The 22939-nt window shown below is 41.9% G+C and overlaps 1 protein-coding gene across 2 annotated transcripts in view; it reads right to left on the bottom strand.

Annotated features, from left to right (window-relative positions):
• Nucleotides 1-22459, bottom strand: part of LOC143279578 (sodium-dependent glucose transporter 1-like) — a 31378-nt gene extending 8919 nt beyond the window's left edge. For both annotated transcript variants that reach the window (XM_076583662.1, XM_076583663.1), the window contains exons 1-2: nt 22243-22459; nt 15179-15336 (exon numbers count right to left, since the gene is read on the bottom strand). In XM_076583662.1, coding sequence (XP_076439777.1) covers nt 15179-15271 — 93 coding nt within the window. In that variant the 5' untranslated portion in view covers nt 15272-15336; nt 22243-22459. The remainder of the gene's footprint in view (nt 1-15178; nt 15337-22242) is intronic.
• Nucleotides 22460-22939: the final 480 nt, after the last annotated feature.

Genomic DNA, 22939 nt, shown 5'->3' with positions numbered 1-22939 from the left:
ACTGACACTGACTGACTGATGAACAAACTGGATGAAGTAAGAGACATGACTCACACTGACTGATGAAAAAACTGGATGAAGTAAGAGGCATGACTCACACTGACTGATGAACAAACTGGATGAAGTAAGGGACATGACTCACACTGACTGATGAACAAACTGGATGAAGTAAGAGACATGACTCACACTGATTGATGAACAAACTGGATGAAGTAAGAGACATGACTCACACTGACTGATGAACAAACTGGATGAAGTAAGAGACATGACTCACACTGACTGACTGATGAACAAACTGGATAAAGTAAGAGACATGACTCACACTGACTGACTGATGAACAAACTGGATGAAGTAAGGGAAATGACTCACACTGACTAACTGATGAACAAACTGAATGAAGTAAGGGACATGACTCACACTGATTGATGAACAAACTGGATGAAGTAAGAGACATGACTCACACTGACTGACTGATGAACAAACTGGATGAAGTAAGGGACATGACTCACACTGACTGACTGATGAACATACTGGATGAAGTAAGAGACATGACTCACACTGACTGATGAACAAACTGGATGAAGTAAGGGACATGACTCACACTGACTGATTGATGAACAAACTGTATGAAGTAAGAGACTTGACTCACACTGACTGATGAACAAACTGGATGAAGTAAGGGACATGACTCACACTGACTGATGAACAAACTGGATGAAGTAAGAGGCATGACTCACACTGACTGACTGATGAACAAACTGGATGAAGTAAGGGACATGACCCACACTGACTGATGAACAAACTGGATTAAGTAAGAGGCATGACTCACACTGACTGATGAACAAATTGGATGAAGTAAGGGACATGACTCACACTGACTGACTGATGAACAAACTGGATGAAGTAAGAGACATGACTCACACTGACTGACTGATGAACAAACTGGATAAAGTAAGAGACATGACTCACACTGACTGACTGATGAACAAACTGGATGAAGTAAGAGACATGACTCACACTGACTGATGAACAAATTGGATGAAGTAAGGGAAATGACTCACACTGACTAACTGATGAACAAACTGAATGAAGTAAGAGACATGACTCACACTGACTGACTGATGAAGAAACAGGATGAAGTAAGAGACATGACTCACACTGACTGATGAACAAACTGGATGAAGTAAGAGACATGACTCACACTGACTGATGAACAAACTGGATGAAGTAAGAGACATGACTCACACTGACTGATGAACAAACAGGATGAAGTAAGAGACATGACTCACACTGACTGATGAACAAACTGGATGAAGTAAGAGACATGACTCACACTGACTGACTGATGAACAAACTGGATGAAGTAAGAGACATGACTCACACTGACTGATGAACAAACTGGATGAAGCAAGAGACATGACTCACACTGATTGATGAACAAACTGGATGAAGTCAGGGACATGACTCACACTGACTGACTGATGAACAAACTGGATGAAGTAAGGGACATGACTCACACTGACTGACTGATGAACATACTGGATGAAGTAAGAGACATGACTCATACTGACTGATGAACAAACTGGATGAAGTAAGGGACATGGCTCACACTGACTGAGTGATGAACAAACTGTATGAAGTAAGAGACTTGACTCACACTGACTGATGAACAAACTGGATGAAGTAAGGGACATGACTCACACTGACTGATGAACAAACTGGATGAAGCAAGAGGCATGACTCACACTGACTGACTGATGAACAAACTGGATGAAGTAAGGGACATGACTCACACTGACTGATGAACAAACTGGATGAAGTAAGAGACATGACTCACACTGACTAACTGATGAACAAACTGGATGAAGTAAGAGACATGACTCACACTGACTGATGAACGAACTGGATGAAGTAAGAGACATGACTCACACTGACTGATGAACAAACTGGATGAAGTAAGGGGCATGACTCACACTGACTGACTGATGAACAAACTGGATGAAGTAAGAGACATGACTCACACTGACTGATGAACAAACTGGATGAAGTAAGAGACATGACTCACACTGACTGATGAACAAAATGGATGAAGTAAGAGGCATGACTCACACTGACTGATGAACAAACTGGATAAAGTAAGGGAAATGACTCACACTGACTGACTGATGAACAAACTGGATGAAGTAAGAGACATGACTCACACTGACTGATGAACAAACTGGATGAAGTAAGAGGAATGACTCACACTGACTGACTGATGAACAAAATGGATGAAGTAAGAGACATGACTCACGCTGACTGACTGATGAACAAATTGGATGAAGTAAGAGGCATGACTCACACTGACTGATGAACAAACTGGATAAAGTAAGGGAAATGACTCACACTGACTGACTGATGAACAAACTGGATGAAGTAAGAGACATGACTCACACTGACTGATGAACAAACTGGATGAAGTAAGAGGAATGACTCACACTGACTGACTGATGAACAAAATGGATGAAGTAAGAGACATGACTCACGCTGACTGACTGATGAACAAATTGGATGAAGTAAGAGACATGACTCACACTGACTGATGAACAAACTGGATGAAGCAAGGGGCATGACTCACACTGACTGATGAACAAACTGGATGAAGTAAGAGACATGACTCACACTGACTGATGAACAAACTGGATGAAGTAAGAGGAATGACTCACACTGACTGACTGATGAACAAAATGGATGAAGTAAGAGACATGACTCACACTGACTGACTGATGAACAAATTCGATGAAGTAAGAGACATGACTCACACTGACTGATGAACAAACTGGATGAAGCAAGGGGCATGACTCATACTGACTGATGAACAAACTGGATGAAGTAAGGGACATGGCTCACACTGACTGAGTGATGAACAAACTGTATGAAGTAAGAGACTTGACTCACACTGACTGATGAACAAACTGGATGAAGTAAGGGACATGACTCACACTGACTGATGAACAAACTGGATGAAGTAAGAGGCATGACTCACACTGACTGACTGATGAACAAACTGGATGAAGTAAGGGACATGACTCACACTGACTGATGAACAAACTGGATGAAGTAAGAGACATGACTCACACTGACTAACTGATGAACAAACTGGATGAAGTAAGAGACATGACTCACACTGACTGATGAACAAACTGGATGAAGTAAGAGACATGACTCACACTGACTGATGAACAAACTGGATGAAGTAAGGGGCATGACTCACACTGACTGACTGATGAACAAACTGGATGAAGTAAGAGACATGACTCACACTGACTGATGAACAAACTGGATGAAGTAAGAGACATGACTCACACTGACTGATGAACAAAATGGATGAAGTAAGAGGCATGACTCACACTGACTGATGAACAAACTGGATAAAGTAAGGGAAATGACTCACACTGACTGACTGATGAACAAACTGGATGAAGTAAGAGACATGACTCACACTGACTGATGAACAAACTGGATGAAGTAAGAGGAATGACTCACACTGACTGACTGATGAACAAAATGGATGAAGTAAGAGACATGACTCACGCTGACTGACTGATGAACAAATTGGATGAAGTAAGAGGCATGACTCACACTGACTGATGAACAAACTGGATAAAGTAAGGGAAATGACTCACACTGACTGACTGATGAACAAACTGGATGAAGTAAGAGACATGACTCACACTGACTGATGAACAAACTGGATGAAGTAAGAGGAATGACTCACACTGACTGACTGATGAACAAAATGGATGAAGTAAGAGACATGACTCACGCTGACTGACTGATGAACAAATTGGATGAAGTAAGAGACATGACTCACACTGACTGATGAACAAACTGGATGAAGCAAGGGGCATGACTCACACTGACTGATGAACAAACTGGATGAAGTAAGAGACATGACTCACACTGACTGATGAACAAACTGGATGAAGTAAGAGGAATGACTCACACTGACTGACTGATGAACAAAATGGATGAAGTAAGAGACATGACTCACACTGACTGACTGATGAACAAATTCGATGAAGTAAGAGACATGACTCACACTGACTGATGAACAAACTGGATGAAGCAAGGGGCATGACTCACACTGACTGATGAACAAACTGGATGAAGTAAGAGACATGACTCACACTGACTGATGAACAAACTGGATGAAGTAAGAGGCATGACTCACACTGACTGATGAACAAACTGGATGAAGTAAGGGACATGACTCACACTGACTGATGAACAAACTGGATGAAGTAAGAGACATGACTCACACTGACTAACTGATGAACAAACTGGATGAAGTAAGAGACATGACTCACACTGACTGATGAACAAACTGGATGAAGTAAGAGACATGACTCACACTGACTGATGAACAAACTGGATGAAGTAAGGGGCATGACTCACACTGACTGACTGATGAACAAACTGGATGAAGTAAGAGACATGACTCACACTGACTGATGAACAAACTGGATGAAGTAAGAGACATGACTCACACTGACTGATGAACAAAATGGATGAAGTAAGAGGCATGACTCACACTGACTGATGAACAAACTGGATAAAGTAAGGGAAATGACTCACACTGACTGACTGATGAACAAACTGGATGAAGTAAGAGACATGACTCACACTGACTGATGAACAAACTGGATGAAGTAAGAGGAATGACTCACACTGACTGACTGATGAACAAAATGGATGAAGTAAGAGACATGACTCACGCTGACTGACTGATGAACAAATTGGATGAAGTAAGAGGCATGACTCACACTGACTGACTGATGAACAAACTGGATGAAGTAAGAGGCATGACTCACACTGACTGACTGATGAACAAACTGGTTGAAGTAAGAGGCATGACTCACACTGACTGATGAACAAACTGGATGAAGTAAGAGACAAGACTGACACTGACTGACTGATGAACAAACTGGATAAAGTAAGAGACATGACTCACACTGACTGATGAAAAAACTGGATGAAGTAAGAGACATGACTCACACTGACTGATGAACAAACTGGATGAAGTAAGAGACATGACTCACACTGACTGATGAAAAAACTGGATGAAGTAAGAGGCATGACTCACACTGACTAATGAACAAACTGGATGAAGTAAGAGACATGACTCACACTGATTGATGAACAAACTGGATGAAGTAAGGGGCATGACTCACACTGACTGATGAACAAACTGGATGAAGTAAGAGGAATGACTCACACTGACTGACTGATGAACAAACTGGATGAAGTAAGAGGCATGACTCACACTGACTGATGAACAAACTGGATGAAGTAAGAGGCATGACTAACACTGACTGATGAACAAACTGGATGAAGTAAGAGGCATGACTCACACTGACTGATGAACAAACTGGATGAAGTAAGGGACATGACTCACACTGACTGACTGATGAACAAACTGGATGAAGTAAGAGACATGACTCACACTGACTGATGAACAAACTGGATGAAGTAAGAGGAATGACTCACACTGACTGATGAACAAAGTGGATGAAGTAAGAGGAATGACTCACACTGACTGACTGATGAACAAACTGGATGAAGTAAGAGGCATGACTCACACTGACTGACTGATGAACAAACTGGATGAAGAAAGAGACATGACTCACACTGACTGATGAACAAACTGGATGAAGTAAGAGGAATGACTCACACTGACTGATGAACAAACTGGATGAAGTAAGAGGAATGACTCACACTGACTGACTGATGAACAAACTGGATGAAGTAAGGGGCATGACTCACACTGACTGACTGATGAACAAACTGGATGAAGTAAGAGGCATGACTCACACTGACTGATGAACAAACTGGATGAAGTAAGAGACAAGACTGACACTGACTGACTGATGAACAAACTGGATGAAGTAAGAGACATGACTCACACTGACTGATGAAAAAACTGGATGAAGTAAGAGGCATGACTCACACTGACTGATGAAAAAACTGGATGAAGTAAGGGACATGACTCACACTGACTGATGAACAAACTGGATGAAGTAAGAGACATGACTCACACTGATTGATGAACAAACTGGATGAAGTAAGAGACATGACTCACACTGACTGATGAACAAACTGGATGAAGTAAGAGACATGACTCACACTGACTGACTGATGAACAAACTGGATAAAGTAAGAGACATGACTCACACTGACTGACTGATGAACAAACTGGATGAAGTAAGGGAAATGACTCACACTGACTAACTGATGAACAAACTGAATGAAGTAAGGGACATGACTCACACTGATTGATGAACAAACTGGATGAAGTAAGAGACATGACTCACACTGACTGACTGATGAACAAACTGGATGAAGTAAGGGACATGACTCACACTGACTGACTGATGAACATACTGGATGAAGTAAGAGACATGACTCACACTGACTGATGAACAAACTGGATGAAGTAAGGGACATGACTCACACTGACTGATTGATGAACAAACTGTATGAAGTAAGAGACTTGACTCACACTGACTGATGAACAAACTGGATGAAGTAAGGGACATGACTCACACTGACTGATGAACAAACTGGATGAAGTAAGAGGCATGACTCACACTGACTGACTGATGAACAAACTGGATGAAGTAAGGGACATGACCCACACTGACTGATGAACAAACTGGATTAAGTAAGAGGCATGACTCACACTGACTGATGAACAAATTGGATGAAGTAAGGGACATGACTCACACTGACTGACTGATGAACAAACTGGATGAAGTAAGAGACATGACTCACACTGACTGACTGATGAACAAACTGGATAAAGTAAGAGACATGACTCACACTGACTGACTGATGAACAAACTGGATGAAGTAAGAGACATGACTCACACTGACTGATGAACAAATTGGATGAAGTAAGGGAAATGACTCACACTGACTAACTGATGAACAAACTGAATGAAGTAAGAGACATGACTCACACTGACTGACTGATGAAGAAACAGGATGAAGTAAGAGACATGACTCACACTGACTGATGAACAAACTGGATGAAGTAAGAGACATGACTCACACTGACTGATGAACAAACTGGATGAAGTAAGAGACATGACTCACACTGACTGATGAACAAACAGGATGAAGTAAGAGACATGACTCACACTGACTGATGAACAAACTGGATGAAGTAAGAGACATGACTCACACTGACTGACTGATGAACAAACTGGATGAAGTAAGAGACATGACTCACACTGACTGATGAACAAACTGGATGAAGCAAGAGACATGACTCACACTGATTGATGAACAAACTGGATGAAGTCAGGGACATGACTCACACTGACTGACTGATGAACAAACTGGATGAAGTAAGGGACATGACTCACACTGACTGACTGATGAACATACTGGATGAAGTAAGAGACATGACTCATACTGACTGATGAACAAACTGGATGAAGTAAGGGACATGGCTCACACTGACTGAGTGATGAACAAACTGTATGAAGTAAGAGACTTGACTCACACTGACTGATGAACAAACTGGATGAAGTAAGGGACATGACTCACACTGACTGATGAACAAACTGGATGAAGTAAGAGGCATGACTCACACTGACTGACTGATGAACAAACTGGATGAAGTAAGGGACATGACTCACACTGACTGATGAACAAACTGGATGAAGTAAGAGACATGACTCACACTGACTAACTGATGAACAAACTGGATGAAGTAAGAGACATGACTCACACTGACTGATGAACAAACTGGATGAAGTAAGAGACATGACTCACACTGACTGATGAACAAACTGGATGAAGTAAGGGGCATGACTCACACTGACTGACTGATGAACAAACTGGATGAAGTAAGAGACATGACTCACACTGACTGATGAACAAACTGGATGAAGTAAGAGACATGACTCACACTGACTGATGAACAAAATGGATGAAGTAAGAGGCATGACTCACACTGACTGATGAACAAACTGGATAAAGTAAGGGAAATGACTCACACTGACTGACTGATGAACAAACTGGATGAAGTAAGAGACATGACTCACACTGACTGATGAACAAACTGGATGAAGTAAGAGGAATGACTCACACTGACTGACTGATGAACAAAATGGATGAAGTAAGAGACATGACTCACGCTGACTGACTGATGAACAAATTGGATGAAGTAAGAGGCATGACTCACACTGACTGACTGATGAACAAACTGGATGAAGTAAGAGGCATGACTCACACTGACTGACTGATGAACAAACTGGTTGAAGTAAGAGGCATGACTCACACTGACTGATGAACAAACTGGATGAAGTAAGAGACAAGACTGACACTGACTGACTGATGAACAAACTGGATAAAGTAAGAGACATGACTCACACTGACTGATGAAAAAACTGGATGAAGTAAGAGACATGACTCACACTGACTGATGAACAAACTGGATGAAGTAAGAGACATGACTCACACTGACTGATGAAAAAACTGGATGAAGTAAGAGGCATGACTCACACTGACTAATGAACAAACTGGATGAAGTAAGAGACATGACTCACACTGATTGATGAACAAACTGGATGAAGTAAGGGGCATGACTCACACTGACTGATGAACAAACTGGATGAAGTAAGAGGAATGACTCACACTGACTGACTGATGAACAAACTGGATGAAGTAAGAGACATGACTCACACTGACTGATGAACAAACTGGATGAAGTAAGAGGCATGACTAACACTGACTGATGAACAAACTGGATGAAGTAAGAGGCATGACTCACACTGACTGATGAACAAACTGGATGAAGTAAGGGACATGACTCACACTGACTGACTGATGAAGAAACTGGATGAAGTAAGAGACATGACTCACACTGACTGATGAACAAACTGGATGAAGTAAGAGGAATGACTCACACTGACTGATGAACAAAGTGGATGAAGTAAGAGGAATGACTCACACTGACTGACTGATGAACAAACTGGATGAAGTAAGAGGCATGACTCACACTGACTGACTGATGAACAAACTGGATGAAGGAAGAGACATGACTCACACTGACTGATGAACAAACTGGATGAAGTAAGAGGAATGACTCACACTGACTGATGAACAAACTGGATGAAGTAAGAGGAATGACTCACACTGACTGACTGATGAACAAACTGGATGAAGTAAGGGGCATGACTCACACTGACTGACTGATGAACAAACTGGATGAAGTAAGAGGCATGACTCACACTGACTGATGAACAAACTGGATGAAGTAAGAGACAAGACTGACACTGACTGACTGATGAACAAACTGGATGAAGTAAGGGGCATGACTCACACTGACTGATGAACAAACTGGATGAAGTAAGAGGAATGACTCACACTGACTGACTGATGAACAAACTGGATGAAGTAAGAGACATGACTCACACTGACTGATGAACAAACTGGATGAAGTAAGAGGCATGACTAACACTGACTGATGAACAAACTGGATGAAGTAAGAGGCATGACTCACACTGACTGATGAACAAACTGGATGAAGTAAGGGACATGACTCACACTGACTGACTGATGAAGAAACTGGATGAAGTAAGAGACATGACTCACACTGACTGATGAACAAACTGGATGAAGTAAGAGGAATGACTCACACTGACTGATGAACAAAGTGGATGAAGTAAGAGGAATGACTCACACTGACTGACTGATGAACAAACTGGATGAAGTAAGAGGCATGACTCACACTGACTGACTGATGAACAAACTGGATGAAGGAAGAGACATGACTCACACTGACTGATGAACAAACTGGATGAAGTAAGAGGAATGACTCACACTGACTGATGAACAAAGTGGATGAAGTAAGAGGAATGACTCACACTGACTGACTGATGAACAAACTGGATGAAGTAAGGGGCATGACTCACACTGACTGACTGATGAACAAACTGGATGAAGTAAGAGGCATGACTCACACTGACTGATGAACAAACTGGATGAAGTAAGAGACAAGACTGACACTGACTGACTGATGAACAAACTGGATGAAGTAAGAGACATGACTCACACTGACTGATGAAAAAACTGGATGAAGTAAGAGGCATGACTCACACTGACTGATGAACAAACTGGATGAAGTAAGGGACATGACTCACACTGACTGATGAACAAACTGGATGAAGTAAGAGACATGACTCACACTGATTGATGAACAAACTGGATGAAGTAAGAGACATGACTCACACTGACTGATGAACAAACTGGATGAAGTAAGAGACATGACTCACACTGACTGATTGATGAACAAACTGGATGAAGTAAGAGACATGACTCACACTGACTGATGAACAAACTGGATGAAGTAAGAGACATGACTCACACTGACTGACTGATGAACAAACTGGATAAAGTAAGAGACATGACTCACACTGACTGACTGATGAACAAACTGGATGAAGTAAGGGAAATGACTCACACTGACTAACTGATGAACAAACTGAATGAAGTAAGGGACATGACTCACACTGATTGATGAACAAACTGGATGAAGTAAGAGACATGACTCACACTGACTGACTGATGAACAAACTGGATGAAGTAAGGGACATGACTCACACTGACTGACTGATGAACATACTGGATGAAGTAAGAGACATGACTCACACTGACTGATGAACAAACTGGATGAAGTAAGGGACATGACTCACACTGACTGATTGATGAACAAACTGTATGAAGTAAGAGACTTGACTCACACTGACTGATGAACAAACTGGATGAAGTAAGGGACATGACTCACACTGACTGATGAACAAACTGGATGAAGTAAGAGGCATGACTCACACTGACTGACTGATGAACAAACTGGATGAAGTAAGGGACATGACCCACACTGACTGATGAACAAACTGGATTAAGTAAGAGGCATGACTCACACTGACTGATGAACAAATTGGATGAAGTAAGGGACATGACTCACACTGACTGACTGATGAACAAACTGGATGAAGTAAGAGACATGACTCACACTGACTGACTGATGAACAAACTGGATAAAGTAAGAGACATGACTCACACTGACTGACTGATGAACAAACTGGATGAAGTAAGAGACATGACTCACACTGACTGATGAACAAATTGGATGAAGTAAGGGAAATGACTCACACTGACTAACTGATGAACAAACTGAATGAAGTAAGAGACATGACTCACACTGACTGACTGATGAAGAAACAGGATGAAGTAAGAGACATGACTCACACTGACTGATGAACAAACTGGATGAAGTAAGAGACATGACTCACACTGACTGATGAACAAACTGGATGAAGTAAGAGACATGACTCACACTGACTGATGAACAAACAGGATGAAGTAAGAGACATGACTCACACTGACTGATGAACAAACTGGATGAAGTAAGAGACATGACTCACACTGACTGACTGATGAACAAACTGGATGAAGTAAGAGACATGACTCACACTGACTGATGAACAAACTGGATGAAGCAAGAGACATGACTCACACTGATTGATGAACAAACTGGATGAAGTCAGGGACATGACTCACACTGACTGACTGATGAACAAACTGGATGAAGTAAGGGACATGACTCACACTGACTGACTGATGAACATACTGGATGAAGTAAGAGACATGACTCATACTGACTGATGAACAAACTGGATGAAGTAAGAGGAATGACTCACACTGACTGACTGATGAACAAACTGGATGAAGTAAGAGGCATGACTCACACTGACTGATGAACAAACTGGATGAAGTAAGAGGCATGACTAACACTGACTGATGAACAAACTGGATGAAGTAAGAGGCATGACTCACACTGACTGATGAACAAACTGGATGAAGTAAGGGACATGACTCACACTGACTGACTGATGAACAAACTGGATGAAGTAAGAGACATGACTCACACTGACTGATGAACAAACTGGATGAAGTAAGAGGAATGACTCACACTGACTGATGAACAAAGTGGATGAAGTAAGAGGAATGACTCACACTGACTGACTGATGAAGAAACTGGATGAAGTAAGAGGCATGACTCACACTGACTGACTGATGAACAAACTGGATGAAGAAAGAGACATGACTCACACTGACTGATGAACAAACTGGATGAAGTAAGAGGAATGACTCACACTGACTGATGAACAAAGTGGATGAAGTAAGAGGAATGACTCACACTGACTGACTGATGAACAAACTGGATGAAGTAAGGGGCATGACTCACACTGACTGACTGATGAACAAACTGGATGAAGTAAGAGGCATGACTCACACTGACTGATGAACAAACTGGATGAAGTAAGAGACAAGACTGACACTGACTGACTGATGAACAAACTGGATGAAGTAAGAGACATGACTCACACTGACTGATGAAAAAACTGGATGAAGTAAGAGGCATGACTCACACTGACTGATGAACAAACTGGATGAAGTAAGGGACATGACTCACACTGACTGATGAACAAACTGGATGAAGTAAGAGGCATGACTCACACTGACTGACTGATGAACAAACTGGATGAAGTAAGGGACATGACCCACACTGACTGATGAACAAACTGGATTAAGTAAGAGGCATGACTCACACTGACTGATGAACAAATTGGATGAAGTAAGGGACATGACTCACACTGACTGACTGATGAACAAACTGGATGAAGTAAGAGACATGACTCACACTGACTGACTGATGAACAAACTGGATAAAGTAAGAGACATGACTCACACTGACTGACTGATGAACAAACTGGATGAAGTAAGAGACATGACTCACACTGACTGATGAACAAATTGGATGAAGTAAGGGAAATGACTCACACTGACTAACTGATGAACAAACTGAATGAAGTAAGAGACATGACTCACACTGACTGACTGATGAAGAAACAGGATGAAGTAAGAGACATGACTCACACTGACTGATGAACAAACTGGATGAAGTAAGAGACATGACTCACACTGACTGATGAACAAACTGGATGAAGTAAGAGACATGACTCACACTGACTGATGAACAAACAGGATGAAGTAAGAGACATGACTCACACTGACTGATGAACAAACTGGATGAAGTAAGAGACATGACTCACACTGACTGACTGATGAACAAACTGGATGAAGTAAGAAACATGACTCACACTGACTGATGAACAAACTGGATGAAGCAAGAGACATGACTCACACTGATTGATGAACAAACTGGATGAAGTCAGGGACATGACTCACACTGACTGACTGATGAACAAACTGGATGAAGTAAGGGACATGACTCACACTGACTGACTGATGAACATACTGGATGAAGTAAGGGAAATGACTCACACTGACTAACTGATGAACAAACTGAATGAAGTAAGGGACATGACTCACACTGATGAACAAACTGGATAAAGTAAGAGACATGACTCACACTGACTGACTGATGAACAAACTGGATGAAGTAAGAGACATGACTCACACTGACTGATGAACAAATTGGATGAAGTAAGGGAAATGACTCACACTGACTAACTGATGAACAAACTGAATGAAGTAAGAGACATGACTCACACTGACTGACTGATGAAGAAACAGGATGAAGTAAGAGACATGACTCACACTGACTGATGAACAAACTGGATGAAGTAAGAGACATGACTCACACTGACTGATGAACAAACTGGATGAAGTAAGAGACATGACTCACACTGACTGATGAACAAACAGGATGAAGTAAGAGACATGACTCACACTGACTGATGAACAAACTGGATGAAGTAAGAGACATGACTCACACTGACTGACTGATGAACAAACTGGATGAAGTAAGAGACATGACTCACACTGACTGATGAACAAACTGGATGAAGCAAGAGACATGACTCACACTGATTGATGAACAAACTGGATGAAGTCAGGGACATGACTCACACTGACTGACTGATGAACAAACTGGATGAAGTAAGGGACATGACTCACACTGACTGACTGATGAACATACTGGATGAAGTAAGAGACATGACTCATACTGACTGATGAACAAACTGGATGAAGTAAGGGACATGACTCACACTGACTGAGTGATGAACAAACTGTATGAAGTAAGAGACTTGACTCACACTGACTGATGAACAAACTGGATGAAGTAAGGGACATGACTCACACTGACTGATGAACAAACTGGATGAAGTAAGAGGCATGACTCACACTGACTGACTGATGAACAAACTGGATGAAGTAAGGGACATGACTCACACTGACTGATGAACAAACTGGATGAAGTAAGAGGCATGACTCACACTGACTGATGAACAAATTGGATGAAGTAAGGGACATGACTCACACTGACTGACTGATGAACAAACTGGATGAAGTAAGGGACATGACTCACACTGACTGACTGATGAACAAACTGGATGAAGTAAGGGACATGACTCACACTGACTGATGAACAAACTGGATGAAGTAAGAGACAAGACTGACACTGACTGACTGATGAACAAACTGGATGAAGTAAGAGACATGACTCACACTGACTGATGAACAAACTGGATGAAGTAAGAGGCATGACTCACACTGACTGATGAACAAACTGGATGAAGTAAGGGACATGACTCACACTGACTGACTGATGAACAAACTGGATGAAGTAAGGGACATGACTCACACTGACTGATGAACAAACTGGATGAAGTAAGAGGCATGACTCACACTGACTGATGAACAAACTGGATGAAGTAAGAGACATGACTCACACTGACTGATGAACAAACTGGATGAAGTAAGGGACATGACTCACACTGACTGATTGATGAACAAATTGGATGAAGTAGGAGACATGACTCACACTGACTGATTGATGAACAAACTGGATGAAGTAAGGGACATGACTCACACTGACTGACTGATGAACAAACTGGATGAAGTAAGGGACCTGACTCACACTGACTGATGAACAAACTGGATGAAGTAAGGGACATGACTCACACTGACTGATGAACAAACTGGATGAAGTAAGAGGCATGACTCACACTGACTGATGAACAAACTGGATGAAGTAAGGGACATGACTCACACTGACTGATGAACAAACTGGATGAAGTAAGGGACATGACTCACACAGACGAAGGAAGCCGCCACAAGAAGTCTGGTGTGGATGACGTCATCTCTGTGGACTGCAGCCTGCTGTGCTGTGTGTCCGCCTGTCGCCATGTTTGTGTCCCGGTGGTCACGTGACGGCACAAACTCCCGCACGTGCTTCGCTTGAGTTGATCACTCTGTTACATCGACAGCATTGGGTTTTTGGTTTTTTGGACTGACTTGTGTAAACATAGTGAGTCTATGTTTTAACCCGGTGTTCGGTTGTCTGTGTGTGTGTGTGTGTGTGTGTGTGTGTGTGTGTGTGTGTGTGTGTGTCCGTGGTAAACTTTAACATTGACATTTTCTCTGCAAATACTTTGTCAGTTGACACCAAATTAGGCATAAAAATAGGAAAAATTCAGTTCTTTCCAGTAATCTTGTTTAAAACAATATTGCACCTCTGGGATGGGCACACACACACACACACACACACACACACACACACAAAATGAAGCCTAATTATATGCAAACTGCATTTACTGTTATATTTATATTTTTTATATTCTCTAAACTTGGCACTTTGATCTGATATTCTGACCCAACAACAAGAGCAGTCATTATTATCATTTTTTGTTCAAACAGGAACTTTTTTTGCTCAGCATGGAAGTTTTATTTATTTTGCAAACGTTTTGGTGCAGATAGTAAAGAAGGGAAATTACTCTGTAATTAATGCTAGGGGACTTAATTTGCTTTAAACTGATCTTTCTCATCTTAAACATTACACTTTGAAATTATACTCAATACATAAAAAGCTTGGATTTTTTTTTTAAAGTGTATCACAAGTGAGTCTTGAAGGCCTTGCCTCTCTTGTTATTCTCTCTCTCTCTCTCTCTCTCTCTCTCTCTCTCTCTCTCTCTGAGGAAAGTTTATTCTTAACATCAACAGCACTGGTTTCTTTTCTCTCTGTCAGTCCTTTGTCAGAGGCGGTGTGCGTTGATCATATCCAATTCTTCCTTATAACTCTGTACAACTTTTTACATAGCACAATGCCATCACAGTACAAGCACAGTGTGGTCACAGTACAACTCTGTATAGCACAGTTTGGTCACAGTACAACTCTAAATAGTACAGTGTCATCACAGTACAAGTCTGTATAGCATAGTGTGGTCACAATACAACTCTATATAGCAGTGTGGTGACAGTAAAACTCTGTATAATACAGTGTGGTCACAGTACAACCGCACAGTGTGGTCACAATACAACTCTATATAGCACAGTGTGGTCACAGTACAACTCTATATAGCACAGTGTGGTCACAGTACAACTGTATATAGCACAGTGTGGTCACAATACAACTCTATACAGCACAGTGTGGTCACAGTACAACTCTATATAGCACAGTGTGGTCACAGTACAACTCTATATAGCACAGTGTGGTCACAGTACAACTGTATATAGCACAGTGTGGTCACAATACAACTCTATATAGCACAGTGTGGTCACAGTACAACTCTATATAGCACAGTGTGGTCACAGTACAACTCTATATAGCACAGTGTGGTCACAATACAACTCTATACAGCACAGTGTGGTCACAGTACAACTCTATATAGCACAGTGTGGTCACAATACAACTCTATATAGCACAGTGTGGTCACAGTACAACTCTATATAGCACAGTGTGGTCACAATACAACTCTATATAGCACAGTGGGGTCACAATACAACTGCACAGTGTGGTCACAGTACAACTCTATATAGCACAGTGTGGTCACAGTACAACTCTATATAGCACAGTGTGGTCACAGTGCAACTCCATATAGCACAGTGTGGTCACAGTACAACTCTATATAGCACAGTGTGGTCACAATACAACTCTATATAGCACAATGTGGTCACAGTACAACTCCATATAGCACAGTGTGGTCACAGTACAACTGCACAGTGTGGTCACAATACAACTCTATATAGCACAGTGTGGTCACAGTAAAACTTTATATAACACATTTTGATCACAGTACAACCGCATAGTGTGGTCACAATACAACTCTATATAGCACAGTGTGGTCACAGTACAACTCTATACAGCACAGTGTCGTCACAATACAACAGCACAGTGTGGTCACAGTACAACTGTATATAGCACAGTGTCGTCCCAGTGTGGTCAAAATACAACTCTATATAGCACAGTGTGGTCACAGTACAACTCCATATAGCACAGTGTGGTCACAGTACAACTCTATACAGCACAGTGTGGTCACAATAATAATAATAATGGATACTTATATAGCACACTATCCAGAAATCTGCTCTAGGTGCTTTACAAAAACGCTTTAGATAACATAAAACATTATATCTATGTTACATACACACACCAAAATGTGACCACACACACACACACACACACACACACACACACACACACACACGCACGCACGCACGCGCACACACACACGCACGCACGCACGCACACACACACACTGCATACATACATTTTAACATACATGTGTATCTAACAGCCACCCTAACACATACGCACACATAGGCAGGCACAAACTTACATAAACACACGCACACACAATACACATTCATAGACATGCATGTAGTTGTGGACCTGCCACAATTGAACTTATTGCTGAGGGAAAAGGTGAGTTTTGAGACGAGATTTAAAAGATGCGAGGGAATCAGAATGACGGAGGTTATCAGGGAGCTTGTTCCACGTCTTTGGCGATTGAAAAGAAAACGATCTGTGTCCATAGGTCTTACTTCTGACGTGAGGTATCCTGAGAAGTCGAGTATCAGAGGAAGAACGGAGCTGGCGAGACGGGGTATAGATATGGATGAGTTCAGAAAGATACTTGGGGCCAGATCCGTTGACTGCAGAAAAGGTCAGAGTGGATAGCTTATAGTCTATTCGATCAGAAACAGGCAACCAGTGGAGAGACTGAAGGAGAGGAGAAACATGGTCAAATTTAGAAGCTCTGCAAATGAGTCTGGCAGCGTTATTCTGAATTCGTTGGAGTCTGTCTAACAGGTATTTGGGAAGGCCGGCCAAAAGAGAGTTGCAGTAGTCCAATCTTGAGAGAACCAGAGAGCATACAAGTGTCTTGGTTGCATCGGTTGAGAGACAGTGGCGGATAGAGCTACAGTGTACAACTCTATATAGCACAGTGTGGTCACAGTAAAACTCTATATAGCACAGTGTGGTCACAGTACAACTCCATATAGCACCGTGAGGTCACAGTACAACTCTATATAACGCAGTGTGGTCACAGTACAACTCTATATAGCACAGTGTGGTCACAGTACAACTGCACTGTGTGGTCACAGTACAACTCTATATAGCACAGTGTGGTCGGAGTACAACTCTATATAACGAATTGTGGTCAGAGTACAACTCTATATAGCACAGTGTGGTCACAGTACAACTCTATATAACACAGTGTGGTCACAATACAACTGCACTGTGTGGTCACAGTACAACTCTATATAGCACAGTGTGGTCACAGTACAACTCTATATAGCACAGTGTCGTCACAGTACAACTCTATATAGCACAGTGTCGTCACAGTACAACTGCACAGTGTGGTCACAATACAACTCTATATAACAAAGTGTGGTCATAATACAACTATATATAGTACAGTGTGGTCACAATACAACACTGTTTAACACAGTGTGGTCACAGTACAACTGCACAGTGTGGTCACAGTACAACTCTATATAGCACAGTGTGGTCACAGTACAACTCTATATAACACAATGTGGTCACAATACAACTCTATATAGCACAGTGTGGTCACAGTACAACTCTATATAACACAGTGTGGTCACAGTACAACTCTATATAGCACAGTGTGGTCACAATACAACTCTATATAACACAGTGTGGTCACAATACAACTCTATATAGCACAGTGTGGTCACAATACAACTCTATATAGCACAGTGTGGTCACAATACAACACTGTTTAACACAGTGTGGTCACAGTACAACTGCACAGTGTGGTCACAGTACAACTCTATATAACACAGTGTGGTCACAGTACAACTCTATATAGCACAGAGTGGTCACAGTACAACTCTATATAGCACAGAGTGGTCACAGTACAACTCTATATAGCACAGTGTGGTCACATTTCAACTCTATATAGCACAGTGTGGTCACAGTACAACTCTATATATCACAGTATGGTCACATTTCAACTCTATATAGCACAGTGTGGTGACAGTACAACTGCACAGTGTGGTCACAGTACAACTCTATATAGCACATTGTGGTTACAAATACAACACTGTATAGCACAGTGTGCTCACAGTACAAATCTACTGAGCACAGTGTCGTCACAGTACAACTGTATATAGCACGGTCTGGTCACAGTACAACTGTATATAGCACAGTCTGGTCACAGTACAACTGTATATAGCGCAGCGTGGTCACAGTACAACTGTATATAGCGCAGCGTGGTCACAGTACAACTGTATATAGCGCAGCGTGGTCACAGTACAACTGTATATAGCGCAGCGTGGTCACAGTACAACTGTATATAGCGCAGTGTGGTAACAGTACAACACTATATAGCACGGTGTGGTCACAGTACAATTGCACAGTGTGGTCACAGTAGAACTCTATATAGCACAGTGTTGTCAAGTACAACTGCACAATGTGGTCACAAGAAAACTCAAAATAGCACAGTGTGGTCACAGTACAACTGCACAGTGTGGGCACAGTACAACTCTACTTAGCACATTGTGGTCACAGTACAAGTCTGTATAGCACACTGTGGTCACAGTACAACTGTATACAGCACAGTGTGGTCACAGTACAACTGTATACAGCACAGTGTGATCACAGTACAACCGTATACAGCACAGTGTGGTCACAGTACAACTGCACAATGTGGGCACAGTACAACTCTACTTAGCACATTGTGGTCACAGTACAAGTCTGTATAGCACACTGTGGTCACAGTACAACTGTATACAGCACAGTGTGGTCACAGTACAACTGTATACAGCACAGTGTGATCACAGTACAACCGTATACAGCACAGTGTGGTCACAGTACAACTGCAGAGTGTGGTCACAGTACAACAGCACAGTGTGGTCACAGTACAACTGTATACAGCACAGTGTGGTCACAGTACAACTGTATACAGCACAGTGTGGGCACAGTACATCTCTATATAGCACAGTGTGGTCACAGTACAACTGCACAGTGTGGCCACAGTACAACTGTATACAGCACAGTGTGGTCACAGTACAACTGCACAGTGTGGGCACAGTACATCTCTATATAGCACAGGGTGGTCACAGTACAACTCTATGTAGCACAGTTTGGTCACAGTAAAACTGCACAGTTTTGTAACAGTACATTCTGTGTAGCACAGTATGGTCACAGTACAACGATATAACACAATTTCATTGCAGTACAACTGTATATAGCTCAGTGTGGTTACAGTACAACTCTGTATAGCACAGTGTGGTCTCAGTACAACGCAGTGTGGTCACAGTACAACTCTACAGCGGGAAAAACAAGACAAGACAAGACAGGACAGGACAGGACAGGACGAAACCAGATGTTGCTGATGGTTTACATGGTGACGAACACATGTTGCTGGTGGTTTACATGGTGACGAACACACGTTGCTGGTGGTTTACATGGTGACGAACACATGTTGCTGGTGGTTTACATGGTGACGAACACATGTTGCTGGTGGTTTACATGGTGACGAACATATGGTGCTGGTGGTTTACATGGTGACGAACACATGTTGCTGGTGGTTTACATGGTGACAAACATGTGGTGCTGATGTTTACATGGTGACGAACACATGTTGCTGGTGGTTTACATGGTGACGAACATATGGTGCTGGTGGTTTACGTGGTGACGAACACATGTTTCTGGTGGTTTATATGGTGACAAACATATGGTGCTGGTGGTTTATATGGTGGCAAACACATGGTGCTGCTGGCTTGCGCGGTGACACGTACATGTTGCTGCTGGTTTACGTGGTGACAAACACATGTTACTCATGGTTTACTTGGTGACAAACACATGTTGCTCATGGTTTACGTGGTGACAAACACACGTTGCTCATGGTTTACGTGGTGACAAACACATGTTACTGCTGGTATATACGGTGACAAACGTATGTTGCTGTGTACATGGTGACAAACACATGTTGCTGACGGTTTAAATGGTGACAAACACGTTGCTGATGGTTTACATGGTGACAAACATATGTTATTGTTGGTTTATATGGTGACAAACATGTTGCTGCTGGTTTATGTGGTGACAAACACATGTTGTCGGCTTGTGTGTGTGTGTGTGTGTGTGTGTGTGTGTGTGTGCGCGCCCGTTGGAGCTCATGTACGTTTATGTGTATTTGATTGTGCTTTCATATCTGTGAAACTGCATGTTTGTTGCATATCTGTTATGCATGTGTGTGTATGTGTGAATGTGTGTCTGCTTTTTTTTCTTTTTTTTTCTTCTTTTTTTTATACATTTATTTGCTTATTTATCATCATCATTGTCTTTTTGTGTGTGTGCTTATAGTTGACTTCATCAAGATTTTGCACCTTATTGTTGTTATTATTATTATTATCATTATTATTATTATTATTATTATTATTATTATCATTATTATGTATTTATCTATTATTATGTAATTTTCTTATTATTTATTTATTTATTTATTTTATTTTATTTAGTTATTTATTATTCTTTCTTTCTTTCTTTTTTCTCAAGGCCTGACTAAGCGCGTTGGTTTACGCTGCTGGTCAGGCATCTGCTTGGCAGATGTGGTGTAGCGTATATGGATTTGACCGAACGCAGTGACGCCTCCTTGAGCTACTGATACTGATACTGATACTGGTGACAAACACAAACCATAACTGTTGGTTTACCGGTAATGATATTTTCATGGCAGTTAGCATGTTGTGGCAAAAACAATGGCCCAGTGGTTTTGAAATGACGAAGATAATATCATGGGGGGATGACTTGAAACAGGCTATAAACTATGCCTGACTTGTTTCTTCACACTCACATCGAAAACAGCAGAATGTTTGTTGAAACGCCCGACATACGTTGCTTAACTCACCTGCCTTCAACTTGTTGTGCTGGACCACTTGACCGCCGGAAGGGAAGTTTCACAACCCAGGATCGCAATGTAGATTTGAACAGCAGTTGAAAACAGGAGGATGTTAACAGCAGTGTCCGTTTGAACCAAGAACTGTGCGTTGACAACACATCGCGCTCCTGGCTCAGGTAACCGTGTAGAGTGGATCAGGTATCAGTCACGCTGACACCACTTACCTGCGGGCCCTTGACTAAGACACGTGACGGGGAGGACAGGTAAATAGCGGGGGGCTGATAGTGCCTCAACAACAGGCGCCAGACTGTTACATAATGCCGACTTTCCAAGTGGACAGACCACAGGCACTTGGCTGTAACACAAAATGCTGACTTGGCCAAGTGGACAGACCACAGGCACTTGACTGTAACACAAAATGCTGACTTGGCCAAGTGGAAAGACCACAGGCACTTGACTGTAACACAAAATGCTGACTTGGCCAAGTGGAAAGACAGCAGGCACTTGACTGTAACACAAAATGCTGACTTGGCCAAGTGGAAAGACCACAGGCACTTGACTGTAACACAAAATGCTGACTTGGCCAAGTGGAAAGACCACAGGCACTTGACTGTAACACAAAATGCTGACTTGGCCAAGTGGAAAGACAGCAGGCACTTGACTGTAACACAAAATGCTGACTTGGCCAAGTGGAAAGACCACAGGC

This window comes from Babylonia areolata, chromosome 2 (genome assembly GCF_041734735.1).
Source record: "Babylonia areolata isolate BAREFJ2019XMU chromosome 2, ASM4173473v1, whole genome shotgun sequence".
NCBI classification, from domain to species: Eukaryota; Metazoa; Mollusca; class Gastropoda; order Neogastropoda; family Buccinidae; genus Babylonia; species Babylonia areolata.
Note: the sequence above shows the minus strand (reverse complement) of the source record. Positions and strands in the feature narration are given on the sequence as shown.